Source organism: Hypomesus nipponensis, chromosome 28, assembly GCF_054491055.1.
Source record: "Hypomesus nipponensis isolate SF chromosome 28, ASM5449105v1, whole genome shotgun sequence".
NCBI lineage: Eukaryota > Metazoa > Chordata > Actinopteri > Osmeriformes > Osmeridae > Hypomesus > Hypomesus nipponensis.
Window position 1 is genome coordinate 3502239 of NC_140388.1, and position 23338 is coordinate 3525576.

A 23338-nucleotide genomic window follows, 5' to 3' on the forward strand; every position below is an offset into this window, starting at 1 on the left:
GGCAAAAGCTATCCGGGGCGAAATTTAAGAAGAAAAGAAAGGAAGAATAAGAGAAATGTGCAAAGGCGAAAGGTAAATCCTAAAATTCTGGTCTTATCCTATGATGAATTCCAGATAAGAAAACGTTCATGAATGCGTGAATTGCCCCGGGCACTTTGGTGGAGTTAAGAAGAAAAGATGTACCTTATCATTGAACGTGTTCCTACTCCCTGTCACATAACCTAGTTCTTTAAGGATTTTACAGAGTAGCCTATATCAAAAATGATATGTCCATTTATTCTACGTCATACAAAAAAAACACGATTAAAATAGGGGCGCACATATAAAGCCAATAGCCAGTGCAACAACACTACAAATATCTTACTCGTTGCATTCCGTTTTGTCTAATTTTGTTCAGGTAGATTGATTGCTTAAAATGAGTGAATATGTGCCACAAGTGAACCAGACCTTCTAAGATTGTTGTTTGCCAGGCATCAACAGAGCAGAAGACTAAAACATTATTTGCAGGCGATGAGGGAGTGAATGTGACCGTGCACCGTTTGTGCACCGTTGAACAGGGGGGCGTGGCCAAAGCTTAGTTCAGCACAGACTTTACATGTCTGTGCTGAACTACGCTCTAGGCGAGCTTCACTCGTGGGGGCGCCACGAGTGAAGCTCGCCTAGAGCGCCAAATGTGCTGGGACCGCCCCTGAACAGGAGGCCCAGACAAGGACAGAAGATGGTTCATGTTGTATTGAATCCTGGTGGTTTAGAGTGTGGGACAACACATGGAGATACCTTGACATCTGAACACACCATTCTACAACCTCTCTCTCTTCAGCTTTTGCTTCTCTCGCTGTCTCTCTCCTCCTAACATGCATTGTAAACTTTCACTTTGATTGTCTGAGTTCCGTGAAGTGATTTATGTAACGCATGTGATTGGACAACACATGGTAGTATGGAGCGCTGTCTGGGACATTCCCAGCTGTGCTGAGCCGGCACAGTATGGGTTCAACGGTAGCTTTATCAATATTTAAATTAACAATTATTTATGAGAAAAGTATCAAGGTCCAGATAGAACCTTTCTAGTTTCAGAAGGTCTTAAGGAATCGCAAACACTCTTTTGAATCAAATATAACTGGTTTTATTTGAACTTGAAGTGAGTTACAATTGAGGAGAAGCAAAGCAGAAAGACAGGAGCACATGTCCCAGTCCTCCAGCAGGGTGGACCTCAGTCCCATAGTCACAGAGCCACAAGTGACCAGCCCACACCTGTGTTTGGTCATGATAGGGGCATGCTGGAGGGGCCGGCCTCTCTCTGTGTTCCCCTCAACCTGCCGGGCCTCTCCAGCCTCTAGTTTAGTGCAGTCTCTAACTGCATCCCAGATGGAACTACAATCTGGGACAGGAATACTACCTAAACCTACGGTACCAATGTTCTCCTAACACTGGAAGGGCTTTCCCAGAGTCAAAGCGACTCCGACAGGGGGAGCTACTTCATCAGAAATAAAGGGCAGTTTAACATCTATTTCGTGGCACATTTCCATCATTGTTGCACCCACTCGTTCATCCTGATATTCAGTTAGGTCAACAAACTCCCGGGATCCCAAATACACCAGGCATTCAGCTTCACACATCGGGCCGTATTGTTTAGTTATATTTTCGGGCACACGCATCCATTCACTCATTGTCTCTTCACAACTTCCTCACCCTAAATGAGTGAACACAATATACAGTTGCTTAGGTTTTGTCTTGGTGCACACATAACAGTCTTGTCAGTTATTCATTTTTCCTGTATACACAGTCCATCTGTACCATTGGTTAGCTTGAGCTCAGTTAAATAAGACACTGTTATCAACTTCCTTCTCCCATACCAGTAGGTCTGGGACAGGTATTACACCTTCAACTACGGGCAAGTGTTCTGAAGCAGGTGGGGGCCTTCTGGTAGGGGGGGTCCATATCCCTTGACCTCTATTCTATACATAGTTCATGTTTGGGTGTGAATTGTTTAGTAAATAAAACTCAAATTACTCAAATAATACTCTGTATCAAATAATACTCTGTATCAAGGGTTAGAGGACTCATGTCTCAACAGGATTTGGAGGAACCTCATGCATTGATCTTCAGTAGACTCGACTACTGTAACGGTGTGTTCACAGGTCTCTATAAAAGCCATCCTGACCCCTCAGGTCATCTGGGACTGGTCTACTCTGTGTTCCAAGAGTCAGAACTAAACATGGAGAAGCAGCGTTCAGTTTGTCTGCTCCACATATCTGGGACAAGGTCCCTGAAAGCTGCAGGTCTGCTGAGACCCTCAGCTCCTTGAAATCCAGATTGAAGACTGTACTGTTTGCTGTTGCCTTTAAATGAACCAGATTCAAGGATATCAATCCATTTCTGCATCTCACTCCTGCATTGAGGGCCAACTGCAATGCCACTTTTTATTTTATTTCTTGCTTTTTGACTGTTTTTAATGTTTTATTGAATGTTATCAATTGCTTTTAAATCTTGTTTCAAATGCCATCTCCCCCTGGCCTCCTCCAGGTAGATGAAGCCCAGGTGCAGGTAGATGGGATGTGTGTCCGAGGCGTCCACCACTAAGTCCAGGGTCCTCTCATAGCCCTCCTGAGCCTTCCTGTGCTCCCCAGTCTGGTAGTGCAGGTGCCGTCCAGAGCCACACATCTGGGTCCTGCAGAGAGGGGAACCATCAGGAGAGAGATGATGTCCAAGTGGGACATTGCTTTGAATAGGATGTCTGCTGATTGATCTTTATATGTGCATGTTTATTCTTTTCTTTGGGTTTTGTTTAGTTCTAGATATTCTACAGTTAGTTTTCTTGGTTTTGATTTTACTGTGTGTTTACTATTGAGTTGTTGTGTTTGTAGTCATAAGTAGTGTTTTAAAATGGATCAGGGCGATTTGTCAACAGCCAGAGTAAATTGGAGCCCACCCCACAGCTGCCACCAGATGGTGTTAAAAGGAGAGAGACGAGAAGAGGACGGGAGGTCGAGCAAAGATCTGATCAACACCGACCAACACAGATAAGAAGAGGAAAGAGACTGAAAGAGCAAGAGTGGAAGTGGTGTGAAGGAGCCCTGTGTGCAGGTGGACCGTGACTAAAGACGCTCCCTTCTCTCTCAGTGCCCTCAGCGGGTCCAGGGAGGAGCAGCAGAGGCTGCAGTAGAGCAGCAGGACGGACCCTGGAACCGCCGTGGCTGCTACTCACATCCATAGAACTCTGCTACTCACATCCATAGAACTCTGCTACTCACATCCATAGAACTCGGCTACTCACATCCATAGAGCTCTGCTACTCACATCCATAGAGCTCTGCTACTCACATCCATAGAACTCTGCTACTCACATCCATAGAACTCTGCTACTCACATCCATAGAACTCTGCTAGTCACATCCATATAACTCTGCTACTCACATCCATAGAACTCTACTACTCACATCCATAGAACTCTGCTACTCACATCCATAGAACTCTGCTACTCACATCCATACAACTCTGCTACTCACATCCATAGAACTCTGCTACTCACATCCATAGAACTCTGCTACTCACATCCATAGAACTCTACTACTCACATCCATAGAACTCTGCTACTCACATCCATAGAACTCTGCTACTCACATCCATAGAACTCTGCTACTCACATCCATAGAACTCTGCTACTCACATCCACACACACTCACATCCCCTGTGGTGTGGGGGGTCTGAGCTGTCAGGACCTGCCTGGTCGTCGGTCTACCAACGCTGGACCAGGTCGTCAACTGGAAACCAGCCTCCATGACGGCCAACAGCGAGTTTCCAGGTCCCATCCAACGTCTATAAAGCCAAACAATGGATTTTTGGTGTTTCAAAACCCATTGACTTTGTATGACTATGTTTAGCTTGTGTTCTGCTCCTCTCTCTTACCAACCGTCTCTGGAGGGGGGGATCCCTCTCTGAATTGCTCCTCCCAAGGTTTCTCCCATTTTTTCTCCCGTTGGGAGTTTTTCTGGGAGTTTTTCCTTGTCTTCCTTGAGGGTTTAGGTTGGTTGAGGGGCAGTTCTATGGGCGTATGTGAAGCCCTCTGTGACATGCTTGCGTGTAAAAAGGGCTATACAAATAAATTTGATTTTATTTGATCCATAGAACTCTGCTACTCACATCCATAGAACTCTGCTAGTCACATCCATATAACTCTGCTACTCACATCCATAGAACTCTACTACTCACATCCATAGAACTCTGCTACTCACATCCATAGAACTCTGCTACTCACATCCATACAACTCTGCTACTCACATCCATAGAACTCTGCTACTCACATCCATAGAACTCTGCTACTCACATCCATAGAACTCTACTACTCACATCCATAGAACTCTGCTACTCACATCCATAGAACTCTGCTACTCACATCCATAGAACTCTGCTACTCACATCCATAGAACTCTGCTACTCACATCCATAGAACTCTGCTACTCACATCCACACACACTCACATCCCCTGTGGTGTGGGGGGTCTGAGCTGTCAGGACCTGCCTGGTCGTCGGTCTACCAACGCTGGACCAGGTCGTCAACTGGAAACCAGCCTCCATGACGGCCAACAGCGAGTTTCCAGGTCCCATCCAACGTCTATAAAGCCAAACAATGGATTTTTGGTGTTTCAAAACCCATTGACTTTGTATGACTATGTTTAGCTTGTGTTCTGCTCCTCTCTCTTACCAACCGTCTCTGGAGGGGGGGATCCCTCTCTGAATTGCTCCTCCCAAGGTTTCTCCCATTTTTTCTCCCGTTGGGAGTTTTTCTGGGAGTTTTTCCTTGTCTTCCTTGAGGGTTTAGGTTGGTTGAGGGGCAGTTCTATGGGCGTATGTGAAGCCCTCTGTGACATGCTTGCGTGTAAAAAGGGCTATACAAATAAATTTGATTTTATTTGATCCATAGAACTCTGCTACTCACATCCATAGAACTCTGCTACTCACATCATAGAAGTCTGTCCTCTGGATTTGTGTTTGATGTATTTTAGAGACCCTGGACTTCTATGTTCACCACGGTACCTTTTTACGCCTCGTTCTTACTTCATTTGATCTATTATTAATAAATTGTTGTAGTGCACCCTGTGTTGTTTTACCATTCTTTTGACAGTGGAATCCATTTTAAATTGCTGGTATCCAAAGAACTGCACACTCAGTGTGTGACAGTTACACATGAACGTTTGATTGATTTGGTTAACACATGTGGTGTGCTGCCAGCACTGAATGAACATCTCCCACAACCTCCAGTGAGTCTAGGTTTACTTTTAAATTATGATTATTCATGTATACAAAGATCATATTCAAAGAGCCCATAAGGATGTGTCAGTAGCTGCTCCTGGTCTGTAGGTTGTTTGAGGCTCCTGGAAGCTGTGGTTGAGTGCCTCCTGCAGGCTGAGCTGGGCACTGCTGTACTCTGCCATCAGCAGCTGCAGCCTGGCCATGGCCCCCCTCTGGACACAGCAGATCCTGGACCAGAGCCCGATGAGCAATCTGAGCACACACACATATACACACACACACACACACCTACAGTGCACCGTTATGTCACTAGACATAATGTCTCTGGTTTTGGTCTGTATAACTCACTAAAATTTGCCATCTGATTGGTCCAGTCCGGTCTCTTCCCAGGTCCAATCAACAGTCTCCCCCATTATAATAGGGAATAGGGAGGGAAAGAGGAGTTAGTGAGGTGTTACCTAAGGGGTGAGACAGGGTAGGAGGGAGAGTACGGAGGGAGAGAGGGGGTAGTGAGGTGTGGGGAGAGAGGTGCAGTACCAAGTTCCACCAACAGAGGGACAGACTGTCCGGTTGTGCCGTAACCACATGCACTACTGAAGTAGTGGATGTGGGGCCACTCACTCAGGAAGTGTCTGTCCCCCAGGAAGATGACGGTGGGCAGTTGAGGGCTGGTCAGGCTGCTGGCTCTCAGAGGCATCATGAAGCCCGCAGGCCCAGCAGCAGCCTGGAGCCACGGGCCCCAAACACACAGGACACCAGGGGTCTCATTTATAAAACTGTGCATAGGATTCTTACTAAAAGTGTACGTACGCCCAAAAGCCTAAAATGGCCTACGAACACAAAAATTCAGATTTATAAAACCGTGCGTACGCACACCTGTACGCAATGTTCCCTTTATAAATCACAGATTACTCACAAGTGTGCGTACGTGAATCAGCATTGTACCCCGCTCTGAACACGCCCATTTTTTACCATAAATAGTCAATGCAAAGCACCTCATGAATGCTAATATCTCATCATGATCCTGGCATACGATTGTTCTTTACGGTAAAACATAGCACATGACAACTTCTCAGACACTGTTAGCCTATTGGTGGAGCCCGAAAACTCCGAAAATTTGGTGGCCGGTAGATCACCAATTTAAAAAAACTGTGCGAGTGGCGTCAACTGTGCCAGTGATACTGCGAGTCGAGATACAATTTGAAAACAAAAGCGTTTTGTTATGAACAGTAATCTATTAAAGTCTGGACTGATAAGAGGACGTAGAGTGTAGCGATTGCACGGGAGCTTAAAGACTGTATTTCCAGTTTTTGACATATGAGGATATTTGCACAGTATTAAAGAAATATATTTAGTTTTACACTGTATTTTGCAGTTATTTAAAGGTAGGATATGTGATGTTATCTTATCGGGCATGTCCCCCTCTGGCACTCCGGTACTGGACATTATGATGGTGAGACAGCGCTGAATTTAGATTTAAAATTTGAGTTGATTGTACAAGGTGTTTATGGACAGCCAGACCACTGACCCTCTGTCTGGTCTGGAGGGGGCATGATCCTCCATGTCCAGCTCCTTGGTCCAGTCAGCTTCCTCCTCCAGACCAAGACTGTTAGACAGAGGAACGGCAGCACACACACACTCATCTGGAGCTCATCAATACCCTCATGTGGACCTCATCATCACCCTCATGTGGACCTCATCATCACCCTCATGTGGACCTCATCATCACACTCATCTGGAGCTCATCATCAACCTCATCTGGACCTCATCATCACACTCATGTGGACCTCATCATCACCCTCATGTGGACCTCATCATCACCCTCATCTGGAGCTCATCATCACCCTCATGTGGACCTCATCATCACACTCATGTGGACCTCATCTGGACCTCATCATCACCCTCATGTGGACCTCATCATCACCCTCATCTGGAGCTCATCCTCACCCTCATGTGGACCTCATCATCACACTCATGTGGACCTCATCTGGACCTCATCATCACCCTCATGTGGACCTCATCATCACCCTCATCTGGAGCTCAACATCACACTCATGTGGACCTCATCTGGACCTCATCATCACACTCATGTGGACCTCATCTGGACCTCATCATCACACTCATGTGGACCTCATCATCACCCTCATGTGGACCTCATCATCACCCTCATGTGGACCTCGTCATCACACTCATGTGGACCTCATCCTCACACTCATCAACATGTGTTCTTGGCTCACTGGCAGTAGACATTCCATCTGGGGCCCAGGTAAGAATACAGACACAGAGGAGGATTAGATCACTTGGATTGATTTAGCTCACATAGAATCTTCTCAGTAACTCATCTCATGGTGGACCTCTGTGTGTGTGTGTGCGCGTGTGTGTGTGCGTGTACTTACCTGAAGTAAAGCACTCCCAGAGCTGGGCGTGGAGACACACACCCACATGAACACATAAGAGACACACTACTAAAGGGATGTTCTCTGAAGCACATGAGAGTCTGGAAGCTTCTTCCAGAGGGAGGCTGGATAGGTCTGCCTTGTATTGACAGATGACACACCACTTCCTTAAGACGCTGGAGTTTCCCCAGTGAAGCGCTTCCTGTTTGCTCCATCAAGCTGGCAAACACACCCTGTAAAAGACACAGTGGATGAGACAAGAACAGACATGATGGTACAGAGAGAGGGAGAAGGTGGCAGGAGGAGAGGGGGGCGTACCAGGTAGATGAAGATGAACACAGTGATTAGAAATGGTCCTGACGTGGTGTAGACTAGAAACTCTCTTGCCCTGTCCCACTCTGACTGGGACATGGCACCCCTACCCCCTCCCTCCTTCTCCTCTTCTCCACTCTCTCTCTCTCATCAGCCAATCAACAGATGGACAGATTATTTACAGTTCTTTTGTTCTACAATCGCTAGGACCTCTTTTACAATACTTAGGTCACATTTCCAAAACTCTTCATACATGGAGCTAAACTGTGGATACTTTTTCATTGCTTAGGCACACATTTCATTCACTGACATCTTTCAAATCACATGAATTATTTTCTCACTTGGACATAACCAACATCAAAACTTGATGTAACCATGTTGTAGAAAAATGCAGAATCACTCATTTAAAGTATAAAATGCCTTTATTACGTAATATTACAATTGATGAATTGGACAAAACTCTAACAGAGCGTGCTAACCAACAGTATATTCCCAGTCTGACAAACTCCTCATCGATCAGACACACATTTTAAAACAAAACCCCCACACAGAACTGATAACTTCCTCAGACGATCAACTTCACGTGTTTTCTTCCAAGACTGAACATGTCTCCACAGTTTACACCAAGGTCAGAGGTCTCACCGGTTAACCATCTCTTCCCTTCATCCATCAACTGGTTTGTGGTCTTAACTTAGGAGCTACATTCCACAACTAAAAGCACAATTTCCTGTGACTAGCATAAATGGATCTTTATAACTAAATACAATAAGATATTACATGGTTAAACATGACTCGATCTAAGACTAAATGATAAACATCACATAATTTGATTACAGAGGATACTATAAAAGGAGAGAGAGGTACTGAAATGGGGAGAGAGAGTGAAACTGCTGCAAGGAAAGACGTGGGGGAGGGAGAGGGGGAGTGTACTCACTTCACGGGGAGAAGACACATGGAGGAGAGTGATGAGGATTGTAAAGTGGAAATCCAGACGCACTGTGAGAGCGCAGTGAAGGGAAGGAGGACAGAGACACAACAAGGAGAGGAGAGGGAGAGGGAGGAGACACAACAAGGAGAGGAGAGGGAGGGAGAGGAGGGAGGAGACACAACAAGGAGAGGAGAGTGAGGGAGAGGAGGGAGGAGACACAACAAGGAGAGGAGAGGGAGAGTAGATAAGGAGGGTGGGGAAAGTGGAGGTGGGGGGAGAGAGTAGATAAGGAGGGTATATATTCAAATGGGTAACAATGTCCTATTACTGGCCCTAAATGTAGTGTTTGCATTGTGTGTGCGTGTGTGTGTGTGTGTGTAGGACCACTGGGTCACCAACGAACACACAGCATGTCTTCTATCATGCTGTCTAAAACATCTTTATTTCTCCTTATTTAGGCAGTCAGACACTATTTAGTTCATCACATTCAGTGGAACTGAGATCAAAGACAGGATTGTTGTTTGTCAACAATGAAAACAAAACATGCAACACACAACACTCTGGGATATCAATTACAACTGTATACAGTTCAATCTTCAATGACATCTATGTGAGCACAGTGTGTGATAGTGTGTGTGGTCTATTCTACCTCACACAGGGACACTGAGGAGTCATAGTTATAAGCACAGAACCCAGGATAGAGGGGCTCAGTGAATGTGCTGTGGAATGTGTGCAGGTGGGTCAGTGTGTCAGAGGAGACTGTGTAGAAGGACAGAGTGCCGGCCGGCCAGTCCAGATACACTCCTACTCTGTGGGAGCTGGAGGGGAGGACAGGTATGGCAGTGATCTTATTATTGTGCCTGGCATAGTAACCGTTATCATAACACTCCAGACTCCAGGACTTGTTATTGTATCCAAGCATATAGTCATCACCCTCTCCTCTGCTGCTGATTCCTTTATATGTCACTGCTATGTAAACCCATCCTCCACTCTCTGCCTCCCAGTAACAGCGCCCAGACAGACCCTCTCTACACAGCACCTGTGGACAGTCCTCAAATCTCTCTGGGTGATCATCAGGATACGGCTGCTACTCTCTCCTACATGTCACCTTTCTGTTCTCCTCAGACAGAGAGAGTTTTCTGTATGCTGTTTTTGGATCCAGTGTGAGCTCACAGGCATCTGATGGGGGAGACAAAGACACAATATAGTAATGATCATCATCATTCACATTAGAATGTCTCCCTCTTCCTGCCCTCCCCCTTATCTACTTTCTCCCCCCCACCTCCCCTCCCCCCAACCCCCTGACCTCCTGTCCCCCCCATCCCCCTTATCTACTCTCTACCCCCACCATCTTGACCTGCTCTCGCCACAACCCTATTATCTACTCTCTCCCCACCACCCCTATCTACTCTCTCCCTCTCACCTCCTCTCCTACCAGCCACCCTTATCTACTCTGCCCCCCACTGAGTGGAGAAGGGAGCAGTGGGGAGAGAGGAGAGGGCAGAGGAGGGGAAGGGAAGGAGGAGAGGTGCAGGGAGAAGAGAAGGGAGGACAGGAGGAGGGAAGAGGAGAGGGGAGGGAACAGGGGAAAGAGAAGGGAGGGTGGAGGAGGAGAGAGGGAACAGGGGAAAGAGAAGGGAGGGTGGAGGAGGAGAGAGGGAACAGGGGAAAGAGAAGGGAGGGTGGAGGAGGAGAGAGGGAACAGGGGAAAGAGAAGGGAGGGTGGAGGAGGAGAGAGGGAACAGGGGAAAGAGAAGGGAGGGTGGAGGAGGAGAGAGGAGGGTGAAGGGAAGGCACATACATGTGTCCATTTCTGACAGTGTCAAAGGGCCCTATCTTGCGCCCAGCGCATACTTGACTTTGTCAACGACGCAAGTATCATTCCTAGTTTGCACTCAACGCAAAGCAGACTTTTCCCTCCACAGACGCACGTCGGTAAATTAAGGAATGACCTTGCGCTCCCGGGGGCGGTTCAGCGAAGAAAGGCATGTTCTGCCGCAAACATTCCCTGGTGCTATTTTGCAGTTTCCGAAAAACAATTCAGACACAGACCAGGAAAAATGTAGTCTAAAGTCAATGGCGCATTATTCAGATGCTATTTTAAGGGTGCAAGCTTGGCCAGTGCGCACTGCTGGCAAGGCCAGGGTCTTCTGCGAAGGTACATTACATTGTTTTGATTTATTGTATGGCTGTGTTACATTTCTTTCATGTCAATGATTAAAAATATTTTCATGAGAAATCTATATGTATGTTAACTTGATTTGTAACAATTGTGGCAATTTTCTCCCACGCCTGTTTAACCAAAGCTAATTTGGGTGGGTTTCTTCTCCCATCCCAATCAGAATCTGAATTCGGTTTATTTGCCATGTATGTTACACAAACATGGAATTTACTGCATGCAATGCAGTTGGTGCAAACAATAAACATATACTGGTCTTAAATTAAGTTAAAAAAGTACAATGGTTAAACAAATTCTAAGAACTAAACCATTTAAAAATATAGCATGAGTGGGCAACTTAGTGCAATGAGAAAACTGCTCTACCTTTCCCATACAATGTCACTTCTCTATCTTTTACGGCTCTGACGAGAACGTCGGTCTCCTCGGCTGTGAACCGCTCCTGGCGTGCGCCTGGCAAATCCGCCATAGCAATCTGCCATGGAACAAGCGCACCTCCTCTTAAAGGGAATGTGAGATGACGCTCTGATTCTGGTTTATTGCACGTTACGACCAAAACACACCCACTAGCAATGTAGCTACTTCAGACCAACCGATTTTAGATTTGCTCCAGACGCAGTCATTTATCCCGCCGGCAATAGCAACAGTCCCGCCCACAAAGTTACTTGCACTTTGCGTTTTGATACTTCCGTTTCAGATCGTTAAAATAGGGCCCAAAGTCACTATTGGTATTGTCCCTTGTATGACCTGTGTACTAGCATTCAATACTCACATTTCCTAAGACCAGGTTTGATCCAGCACTCTCCACCATGATCCACACTGTAGGGATAAGCAGAGGAATGATGAGGAAATTACACTTCACCTGTTGCTTAGTAACTTAGCAACTGACTTTCTAAATAATTGTTGTTTCTATCAAAAAAATCATCAGAGATGTATTCTGGAAAGCAGATTTTAGAACTCTGAGTCAAACCCTGAACTCTGACTTGATGAACCCTGAGATGGGAAGCACAGAGTTATCAGTTCCAGAAAAGCTGATCAGAGTTAGTTCAATTCTAATTCACTGGAATTAGACATTCTCATGCATGCAGGCAAGTATGAAAACATTTTCTGAAAGATGAATAACTGCAGTAGCAAACTAGAGAGGGTACAATTTCTAGGGAAATTGTAGGGTGTGCTCCCCCTACAAAACAGAGCTTGGAGAAATTCCTCAACTCTGTGATATCGGCAGACACCGCTGCTGTCCTTTTGACTTGCATTTTGCGGGGATTACGATTACAACGTAGCCAGTGTAATGACGTTAGCTGCGCAAATGTCCAGTAATATCTCGATTTTAATTGGTCCATGTTTGATACGTAACGTAGATGATTACTGGCATAACATATTTACGTGATACCATTGATACCATTTTTTAGACTGCTTAACGATCCGAGTGTTAATCAGGCATTGTAAACATACGGGGCTTAGCCCCAACCCAGAACGTATGGGTTTGATGTGATGCAAGATAGGGACTTCCACACTTAATGCGAGCGCGCATAGCTAAACATTTTGGCCATTATTTGAGCGCAAAATAGTTTTTTAAAATGTAATTTAAATCAGGCACCTGGCCCATATGAACAGATACAGACACATACACAAAAGGAGAATACATAACAGCTAAAATAATTTACCTAACATACCTGTCACCTAAACTAAACTTGGCCTAAAGAAAGAAAGAAAAAAAGCTACCTCTTGAAGGCCATTTTTACCTACATAGTGCCTCCAGAAGGAGCTAAGATTGAGCTTTATGTAAAATGAACAGACTTTTTTCAATTGGTGAAACCTTATCTATTGATACCATCACTCCGGCCCTGCTCTCATTCATCCTCCCTGACGCATATTGTTACGGTACAGCTATCGGTAGCCTATCTGAGAAAACCTTTTGGAATAGACGGGCTATGGACCCAACCAACTTTATTTGGGAGGGGAGAGCTCCCTCTCATGGTCCACCCATGCAGAGGCTGAGGTGTCAGAATGCCGAACGTGTGTAGCCTACTATAAGAGAAGATAGTGACAAATGTCAACAACAACTAAAATCCTCGACCGGCCCAAAAGTGAAGCGGCCCACCGGCCCAAAAGTGAAGCGGCCCACCAGGAACTCTACAAATTACCCATCCCGGCCCTGCCTCCTTATGATTTTTAGGTGGTAAAAAGCATTGTCGTTAACTAAAATAAAAATGAGGCATTACAAAATAACGATAACTAACAAAAACTGTATTGTCTGGTCGCAAAACTAATAAAAATAGAATACAAGTAAATGTCCTTAGTTTTCGTCTTTGTCAATGTCTTTCATAGAGCAAATAGGCCTACGTTTACATTACCGACTGGGAACCCAGAAATTACAAAAGTCGGAAGAAAGTTGTAGAGTCCTATTCGGGATTACTTTGAATATGACAGGGTGTCAGATAAAAGCAAGTACCTTGCAGTGTAAGGTGGTGAAATATGGGGACAATTTATTAAAGGGAAAAATCCCACCAATTTGAAAGTACATTTCAGAAGCGCGCACAAGGTGGCTAACCTAGCTTACCATAAAAAGGTGAAGGGCAAACAAAAAAAACTAAAAGTCAAAAGGAAATAAAAATAAAATGAAAAATGCAAAACTAAAATAACCTTGGACGCAACAAGTTGGAGAGTATAAAATAGTGTATGCCAAATAATAGGAGTTGCCCGGACATCGTGCAGACTCCTTTGGGTAAAAAAAACTATAAAGCATTGACGCCTACGCACGTGGATAACACCATTCTGCTCTGTTCTGCTCTTCTGCCAGAACTAGAACATAACAGACACAGATCACCAAGGCAGGGCTCTCAAGTGTCACGCATTGAGCATGACAGTCACTCATTTCGGTCTTTTGTCATGCCCTCCTGCCACACATTGTATTTCTCATGCATAAAAAAAATATTTATAATATATTTAATATGCCGCAGCACCCAACCAAAAGTCCTCTGGCCGCGCCACTCTCACTTAGCCTGGCTCTGCCGACCTACGTACTTCCGCTCAATTTGGATTTTGCTTCTGTACTCGGTCTGGCCGTTCAGTAGGTAAGTCAGAATTTGCAGGTTACTTTTTAACCGGCCAATCAGCGAACAGAGGGAGTGTCTGAGAACGATGACGTTGATGTTGTGCGCTAGTTTGTGTTGTAGTTCCTTAATGGCGGCAGAGAAAGATGCGAGCCAAGCCATTCAGTCCGTTGTGGCATCGCTGCCGAATATCCAACAGCTAAAGCCGGAGCAAGAACAAGTTTTGCTGAGTTTTGTTGGTGGCCATGATGTTGTGGCCCTCCTCCCCACGGGGTTCGGGGAAAGTTTGATTTTCCAGCTACGGCAGCTAGCTCTGTTACAGTTGTGGTGAAGGAATTGGCTAAGGCAAACGCTAGCGATGGCTCTGGGCAGTGGCTCTGGGCAGATCCAATAGTTTTAAACTTCAACAGAGTACCCGCCTACAAGGAAGTCAACGCTTGTCAATGGAGGCCAGACTCTCTGTACAAATGAAATGTACGAGAGTCTGGTTAGGACCAGGCTAGCTCTCACTATGGAACTGGCAGGAATCAAGCGCGTCTCCCCTGGTTCTTAGTCAAGCCTGCCACTTATCAGCCAATCAAAAAAAAGAAAGGGTCTATACAATAGCCAATCGGAAATAGCACCATTGTGGGTAAGATTTAATGCAACAACCAATGGAAAAAAAGCATATCCTGTAATCTTTCGTGATTCTGCTACAACGTCTTCCGAAAGTTTTGTTCACCTACAAAGCAAACCACTGGAGCTCGAGCATCACTTTGAGCACAGTCATGATCTCCTGTTTTAATGTTACAACAAATTCACAACTTGTTTGACACAAACAATTACAACTTGACTGCTGTTAGAAAATGTTTCCCAGATAATTAGCATCAGTTTTTCATGAGTGTCTTAACCAACAGTTTTACAGCCTGTTCACTGACAACACCTGCTCAAAACAAGTAGTTCATAGATGTAGCCGGTGTGTATCAGTGAAACTCACTCCTCAGGTATGTAGCAGGCCACCCGCATTAGCAGATTGCTAGCTTTTTGTTGGCGTAGTTGGTAGTGGTGGCGCTTAGGATGTCAGAGGTGGCAGGTTCGAACCCAGTGCGGTTCGAACGGAGGCCCGATATATTTGACGGAGTTTGCAATACTTTATCTGTTACATATAATAGGCCTAGTCATATTTTCGTTATCACACGATGACTGACATATTGTCACATTATAAACATCTCTTTCCAAATAGGCATACTAATGTTATTGGCACTAAATACATTTAAGTGTTTTGCATAGTTGATATTATACTTTATATATACTCTAAAGTATATATACTTTTAAAATAATGTCATATTTTATCATTATATCCTGGCCATGGATGCATTAATCATTACTGCCTTTCAAAGATGTCAGGTAAAAAGCAATTAATTAATACATTTTGAGGGGGGGGGGAGAGAGAGTCACTCTTGCCTGTCTTCAAAACTTGAGAGCCCTGCCAAGGTTATAAGCAGTGTTGCCACAGTTACTTTGAAAAAGTAACTTAGTTACTTCACAAGTTACTTGATTTTAAAAGTAACCAAGTTAGATTACAAGTTACTTTATTAGTGACATTCAGCAGCGGCCGACGACACCCCCGCCACCTCAACATAAAAATGACAACCGCCTCTGTAAGTTTGACTGTGCAGTGCTGCGACTACAAATGTTTCTTCAAATTTGACGTTGTGTTTTTGTAGCTTAATAGCACTTTGTCGCCACCAGCACAGAGTGTCCAACGAACCTTGATATTTCTATCTTCAGCTGACAAATACTCAAAATAGTGATTGTATTTCCAACTCGAAAACTCTCTCTCCTCCTCCATTGTTGTTTGTGTCACTGCATGGTAGGTCTATGTATATACATGTGACGTGACCCTCGTGCTGAAAACGTGACTTAATTGTCACATAAGCTCAACTCCCAAAGAAGCAAGAATAAATCTAATATATGTTTTACTATTAATGACAAAATAGTAACGCACAGTGACTTGGACAAGTAACTTGAATCAGATTACTGGTTTGGAAATAGTAACGCGTTAGATTACTCGTACCCTGAAAAAAGTGGTCAGATAAGAGTACTAAGGAACACGTTACCGGCATCACTGGTTATAAGGTACCTTTTATTTTCCTCACAGAGTGAAGTGACCAGTCGTTTTGGGCATTACAACACACAAGCATCGAAACAGGCTGGCAATGGGGGTTCACTGTTTGCTATATTGTTAGGCCTGCACGCGTGTGTGTGTGGGGTCATACTAAAAGCATATTGTCAAAAGGTACATTCATTCAAAGGTATTGCACTTTTAATTTGCATGTTGAATTATATATATAATTCCAAATTATATATCTCACGTTGAAAAGGCAACACCAACCGAGTAGCCCTGTTAACATTGTAAACAATAACGGACGATGCGCAGGTTCACGGAGTGAAGCGACATAGACTCGCAAAAAGGCGTGAAAACTCGCCCTGGGGAGGGGGGAGTCATTATGTAATCAGTGGCATAAAATGGTCTGAAAATTACAATTATATCGTTTATCGCAATTAATTTGCGTGCAATATATCGCACAACAAAAAACAAACAGGTGGACCATATTTTGCTTAGGCCTACCTTAGGCTTATCAGACACATGATCACCTCTGACAGAGGCAGAAGACCTGGCTCTAAGCCAGAACACTGGACGACCAGTGTCTGAAGACATCCCAAGTCAAGTCAATTTAATTAATCCCACTAGGAGAAATTTGTTTGTAGACAGGTATTAAAGCACATTCAATCCATCATAAATACTACATAAACAGCATACCTGACACCACACAGAGACAACAACAAAATACAGTACAGTACAAGGATCACTTCATGTTGAAAACCCAGAATAATAATCCAAATGAATACTTAATGCCATTCCTTCACACATCCTGCACATTTAGCCTCCCAATCCCTGGAGGAAGCTCATCCAAGCCTATCACCCACAAGGACACAAGTACCCACATTACATGTTAGTGTGTTTGTGGAGATTTCATTTCTCCCAAAGGTCATTGATGGTGTTACCTGCCTTGTTGAGCCTTCTGCCACAACAGAACCCCTTGCAGTTTAAGTTCTCAATATAAAAACTACAGTACAGTAGAACAGAATGCTCTGAAAAAAAGAAAGATGTTGTCTGCTGCCACAGAGAGGGATTCAGAAAGACCTACAGAGGTATACATCTTACTGTATGGTAGCTACTGAGTTACACTGTTCTCTCCCCATGTACATTGTTATGAGGTTCTTGTGTGGAATTATGGGTTTGACATGTTCATCGACGTGATGAGAAAAAAGAATGAATGGTAAAACAACTGGCACATTCTTCTTCTTAACAGAACATGACTGGGCACTACAAGGAGGTGGGTGCATCAACCTCCACAGCACAGATTAACATTGAGATGTTCAGTAAATTCCAGGTTAGCTCTGCATGGTAAACTGTATAATTTCCTGTCATCCTTGTGTGTTATACGGGTTGATAACAATTGGGTTGATGACAGGGCTCTAGACTGAAAGATGGAATTTTTAGATGGTGTGAATATCTTTTACAACTATTGCACAAGTGCGACCTGTAAACTTGACATTTCTAAGATTTGAACATAAAAACGAGGAGGGAGCTGTTAAGGAGATTTTGGGCTTGTATGTAAAATTAATGTGTCTTGACTAGGGTTTGAGATATAAGCTGATGTTCATTGGTAAGAGTCGTTTGCTACAGGAAGTGGAGATAGTTAAGTTGAGTTCAAAGGAGTGTGAGGTGCTGACCACTCTGTGGGACGGTTTACCATGGAGGATGGGGTTTAGCATCTTATACGGCCTTCTATCTTGGTAGTGAATGTAGTCTGGTTGTCTTAAGGTATTTATGACCTGAGGGGAAGTTCTTGAAAGGGTCAATTTAAGTCATAGAGTAAGTTGCTATTGGAGCAGCAGTTTGATCTTTTGCTATCAAGACCTTTTCCTGTTTCAGTGTTTGTATTAATTAACTCTTGTTTGAAAATGACCCCACAAAACACAGTTAACCATTTGTATGGTCAACTCCGGTAGCTTTATTACCTCCTGACCTGGAGAGAAATGCAACATGAAAGGAGCTTGCGACACCAGGTCCTGACGCTCTGTTGTTTCAGCTGTCACTGTATTGTGTCTGTGTGACAGACGTTGTCAATCTAGAAATACAGTGCCGTCTGAAAACTTAGAGTGAATCTGCCAGTTGGCCAACTTGTGTGAGTGGCCAACTGGGAGCAGTGAATGGGACTGCGCCCGACTACATCAAGTCTCTCCTGCAGCCTTACACCCCACCCGCCACCTACGGTCTTCTTCAGACAACCGCCTGGTGGTCCCACCGCTCAAGACCGCCCGGTCCCAACACAAGCTCTTCTCCTGCCTGGCCCCCCAGTGGTGGAATCAACTCCCCACCTCCATCAGAGACACAGACTGTCTCTCCACCTTCAAGAGAAGGCTCAAGACGCACTTGTTCCGGGAGTACAACGGTACTTAGGAATGGTTTGCTCACGATCAGAATGACTTGCTTAGACTGTTGCTCTTGTTGGTTAGTGGTAGCTGATTTAAACTGTTGTATTCTATTTTAGTTAATCCTATTTTTATTGCTTTCCTACAGGTACACTTGCACTTAGAGATTCATGTTGTTTAATTGTAACTTGCTTAACTACATGCTCTTATGGTTTCTTCCCTTTAGCACTTATTTTTTGGTTGTTCACAATATGTACTTCTTGTTTTTGGCTACCCGCAATGCTATGGGGCTATCTTGTTGTTATTATCAGTGACCTATGCACTTTGTAAAGCTCTCTCTTGGAAGTCGCTTTGGATAAAAGCGTCTGCTAAATGAATAAATGTAAATGTAAAATGTAAACTAGGAGTGGGGAGGCTCCGTGAGTGATTATTCAACTGCGTGTGTAACGTCAGCTACACTCGTGTGTCTCTCTTGTGTTTCGCAAAGGGAGTGATTAACGGCTAATATTAACAAATCTAAACTAGGCATTTTAGTAAAAAGTCTAAAGATTAAGTTTAATTGGTTGGTTATGTAACCTTTTTGCTACTACAGCTAGTCTAGCTAGAGTCATTTGATGTGTTTAGAAACATATTTAGCATTCTACCTATGCTAGATACAGGAGACGTTAGCATTGCTAATAACTGTTAGCGACAAAAACATACTGTATTTACAGCTTGCGGTTGCAATGAGCATACGGACGGAACAGCACCTCTTTTCAGGTTCAGCTTCTTACCAAATCCTGCTTGAAATTGTCCAAGGTTGTCAAAACTGTCTTGGGTGTGAAATGTTCAGAGCAAATGAATAATTGAGTGTCGAACTTCGCCGGGATCTTCTCATAGACAAACAGCAGCCATGCCTGTCGAATGTTTGGCTCCTTGGGAAGACTGAGTGTTATCCTTCCCTGTGCAGCCTGGAACACAGAATTTACAAACGTGGTCCATTTTCAATATCCTTGTTATAATTGAAAACGTTCTTCTTTGTAATTCCTTAGAAGTAGCCTACACAGAGCAGCGCGCAGCTAAGCTAGTATCGGAGACAGATGCTACCTTGGGCTAGTCTGGATGTAAATTTTGGGGCGTGACAAAGATACAGACCAGAGCCAAAAAAGGCGGTCCCCGGACTGACGTCAGTCAGGTGGCTTTGTTGAAAAGCTAGCGGTTTACAGACAATTTTTTTTATTTTGAGATTTGCATAGGAAAGAGGTGTCAATGGACTCTGAGGTTTACTGTATGTTCATTATACCCATCTATGACAAGGTAAAATCGGTTTTGCAATCAATCGCACCTTTAAGGCAGAGCTAGATCGAATGGTAGCCATCACTGAAATTAAAGAGCCAACCGAGTGGTGCGCATCAATGGTAGCGGTGCCAAAGAAAAACCATGAACAGATTCGGATTTGCGTGGATTTAAAGAACTTAAACAGAGCAGTGAAGAGAGAGAAATATTTGCTGCCCCAAAACACCCTTGACACATTAAAGAAAGCAGGATTACAGCTGAACCACAACAAGTACATGCTACGCCAGCGACGGCTGGAATACTTGGGCCATTGCATTGACGAGGACGGATTTCGGCCGGACAAGACCAAAGTCCAAGCCATCACCCAACTGCAACCACCCAACAACGTCCACGAGCTCAGGAGAATCCTGAGCATGGTTCATTATCTTGGCAGGTATCTCCCACACCTGTCAGAAGTCACCAAGCCACTAACAGACCTGCTCAAGACTGAAGTAATGTGGGGGTGGGGTGCTGCACAAGAGGAGGCTTTTAAGAGAGTGAAACAGCTAGTTACAGAGGGCACTGTTCTAGCATTCTTTGATGTTAGAAAAGACACTGTAGTCAGTGCAGATGCAAGCAGTTATGGGCTGGGTGGGGTCATATTGCAGTCACATGATGGACAATTAAAGCCAGTAGCTTACTGCTCAAGGACAATGACTGATGCCAAAAAGCGCTACGCGCAAATTGAAAAAGAATGTCTTGCTGCAGTTTGGGCATGTGATAAATGTACAAGGTACTTGTACGGCCTGAACACATTCACTTTGCAAAGTGACCACAAACCACTAGTTCCACTCATTAATTGTAAAGACCTAGACACAGTGCCTATGAGATGTCAGACACTGTTGATGCGCATGATGCGGTACAACCCAACAGCTGAGTATGTTCCAGGGAAGCAGTTGCTTGTAGCAGACACCCTTTCCAGACATCCTCAACTTGAGATGACGCAGGACATCGCTGAGCTGACCAGTGAGCTGGAGATGAAGAGGCTGTTCGAGAGTCATGGCCTATCTCTCCCAGCAAGCTTGACATGGTCAAACAGCACACCCTCCAGGATGAAGAGCTCCAGCTAGTGAAACGTTACGTGCTTGGTGGGTGGCCGCAGTATTCAGCAGACGTGCCGCTAAAGGTAAAATCCTTCTATGCCCACCGTGACCATCTGACTCTCACACAAGGGCTATTGTTGTACAACAACAGAATAGTGATACCCCAGGACATGAGAACCGAGATACTGCAACGCATACACGATGGCCACCAAGGCATTGTGAAGTGCCGTGAGCGAGCTAAATGTAATGTGTGGTGGCCTGGCATAAGCAACCACATCCAAGAGGCAGTTAGCACCTGCCGTGTATGTCAGGAGATCAAACTTACTCAGAGGAGAGAGCCTCTCATCTGCACGCCACTCCCGAGCCGCCCATGGGAGAAGGTGGCAGCAGACATTTGCCAGTGGGAAAAGGAAAACCTTCTTGTAGAGGTGGATTACTTTTCAAGGTACATTGAAATTGCTCCCCTTACTAACATGTCTGCCGTTACAACCATTGCCCGTCTTAAGAACATGTTTGCCAGTTGGGGCTGCCCAAATAAACTGATTACTGACAATGGTCCCCAATTCACAGGGACTGTTTTTGCAGAGTTTGCCCAAATGTTTGATTTCAGGCACACAACCTCAAGCCCTCACTATGCACAGGCCAATGGGGAAGCAGAAAGGGCTGTGCAGACAGCCAAGCAGATCCTTGGACAAGCTGACCCGGCCTTAGCTTTGTTATCCTACAGAGCCATGCCAATGCAACAGGAGGAAGCCCCGCACAGCTGATGCTGGGAAGACAGATTCGCAGCACACTCCCTACCTTGGAGGCAAACTTGCACCCTGCATGGCCAGATCTTCAGAAAGTGCAGCAGACCGACGGTCGTGCTAAACTGCGCTACAGTCGCACCTACAACTCCAGGTACAAGGCCAGACCGTTACCGGAACTTCAGCCTGGAACCCTTGTTTCAGTAAAGCTGGACAGCGAGAGGGGATGGACAAAATCTGCTACAGTGGTGCAGAAGTTCAACACTCCACGGTCATACATCATACAGAGCGAGCATGGACAGTTGCGGAGAAACAGGCACCACTTCAGACCTATCCTGGGAGCTCCACAGACTCCTCAACAAGAACAACACACACACACAACACACACCCAAACAAGGAGAATGACACACAGACTGACACACCTACCCAGAGAGATCAAGGTCCAGTCACTCCCAGTCTCATTGCACCCTTGTTTCCACAGACTCAGAGAAGCAGTGGCAGAGCGGCGAAACCGCCAGACAGAAATGGGGAATATGTGTAGTATTCCACAATATCAGCATTAGAAGTGTTTTGTTGCAAGTGGTATGAAAAAAAAAAGAAAAAATTTGTTTTATGGAGTAAAATGCCATATGTTCTATTGAATATGCAGTATGTGATATTGGAATAGAAATGTGTTATGACTTACATGTTTACAGCAATATGTTACAGAAGAGTAAGAATACGGACCAGGTTGAATTTAAACTGTTCTTAGAATCATTAATGTTCTGCATGTCTTAACAGACTCAAAGAAAGGGAGATGCGTTTTAATGGCACTAGTTTATGTGCGGCGCGCATTGATACACATTGATACTGATATTGTGTGTATATGTGATCTATGTCAGTTGACGAGTTGATGAGTTATGAACAAGCAGCCGGTTGATGCTCTTGTGTGTATTGATGAGTTACTTGAATAAACGAGTCTTTAGAAATAACTCCCGCTGATTATTCACATTCGGTAGTTCTACAGTTGGTGTTCGTTGGCATACAATAGTCTTCTCTTATTAGCCTAGTTAGTGATTAGAGCTAGCAACAATGAATTGCAGATGAAGGGTTCCTATCGTCCAGCTAGCTCTCGACGCTCTGCAGAAATTTCAGGTCCACTCACTAAAAACAATGACCCTCTAACTGGACATACTGTATTGCAGGGGTTTTCAAAGTGTAAGACAGTGAGCCTCCCTTGAGAGAACATCAAGTCACCGGGGCCTCCCCCATTTTAACGGGGTCATAGAATGATTTTTTGGGGGGTATTTCACACTGTTCCTTAAGGTCTCCGAATAGGGTATGTAACATTGGTTGGGCTGAAAATGTCCCGGGTGCTGTTCTATGCGCCCTAATGCACCCTGTGAAATAGCTCTGGAATAAAACAAGAGGGTTTCTTCTTTCTATGGTATGCTCATGAATATATAGATGAGCTGCGTGCTGATTGGTTGGTTTACAACCAGTGAAGCTGCAGAGCATAACCCAACATAACTCACTGAAACATCGAAGGTGGCGACTTGAAATAAAAACGTACAAATAAATCTATTGTGTCTGCACAACACAGTTTTCAACAGATTGACTAGACATCATTTGAAATGACAACGTTAGTTGTTTCCACTT

At 44.6% G+C, this 23338-nt stretch overlaps 1 protein-coding gene and 1 pseudogene across 2 annotated transcripts; both read right to left on the reverse strand.

Annotated features, from left to right (window-relative positions):
- Nucleotides 1-1121: 1121 nt before the first annotated feature.
- On the reverse strand, nucleotides 1122-7011 carry LOC146219513 (cilia- and flagella-associated protein 70-like). Of its 2 annotated transcripts, none has more exons than XR_014751059.1 (2): nucleotides 5869-6023; nucleotides 1122-2668 (listed from the first exon to the last, which is right to left on the reverse strand). XR_014751059.1 is itself a non-coding variant. In XM_084695076.1 (2 exons), exons 1-2 carry the CDS (start codon nucleotides 6808-6810, stop codon nucleotides 2458-2460), a joined length of 246 nt encoding a protein of 81 aa, XP_084551202.1. In that variant the 5' UTR covers nucleotides 6811-7011; the 3' UTR covers nucleotides 1122-2457. The 2 variants fall into 2 exon arrangements, 1 of the variants encoding a protein (XP_084551202.1); XM_084695076.1 differs by lacking the exon at nucleotides 5869-6023 and adding an exon at nucleotides 6776-7011.
- A 2239-nt stretch (nucleotides 7012-9250) lies between these two features.
- LOC146219514 (protein NLRC3-like) overlaps nucleotides 9251-23338 on the reverse strand; it is a 52730-nt pseudogene continuing 38642 nt past the window's right edge.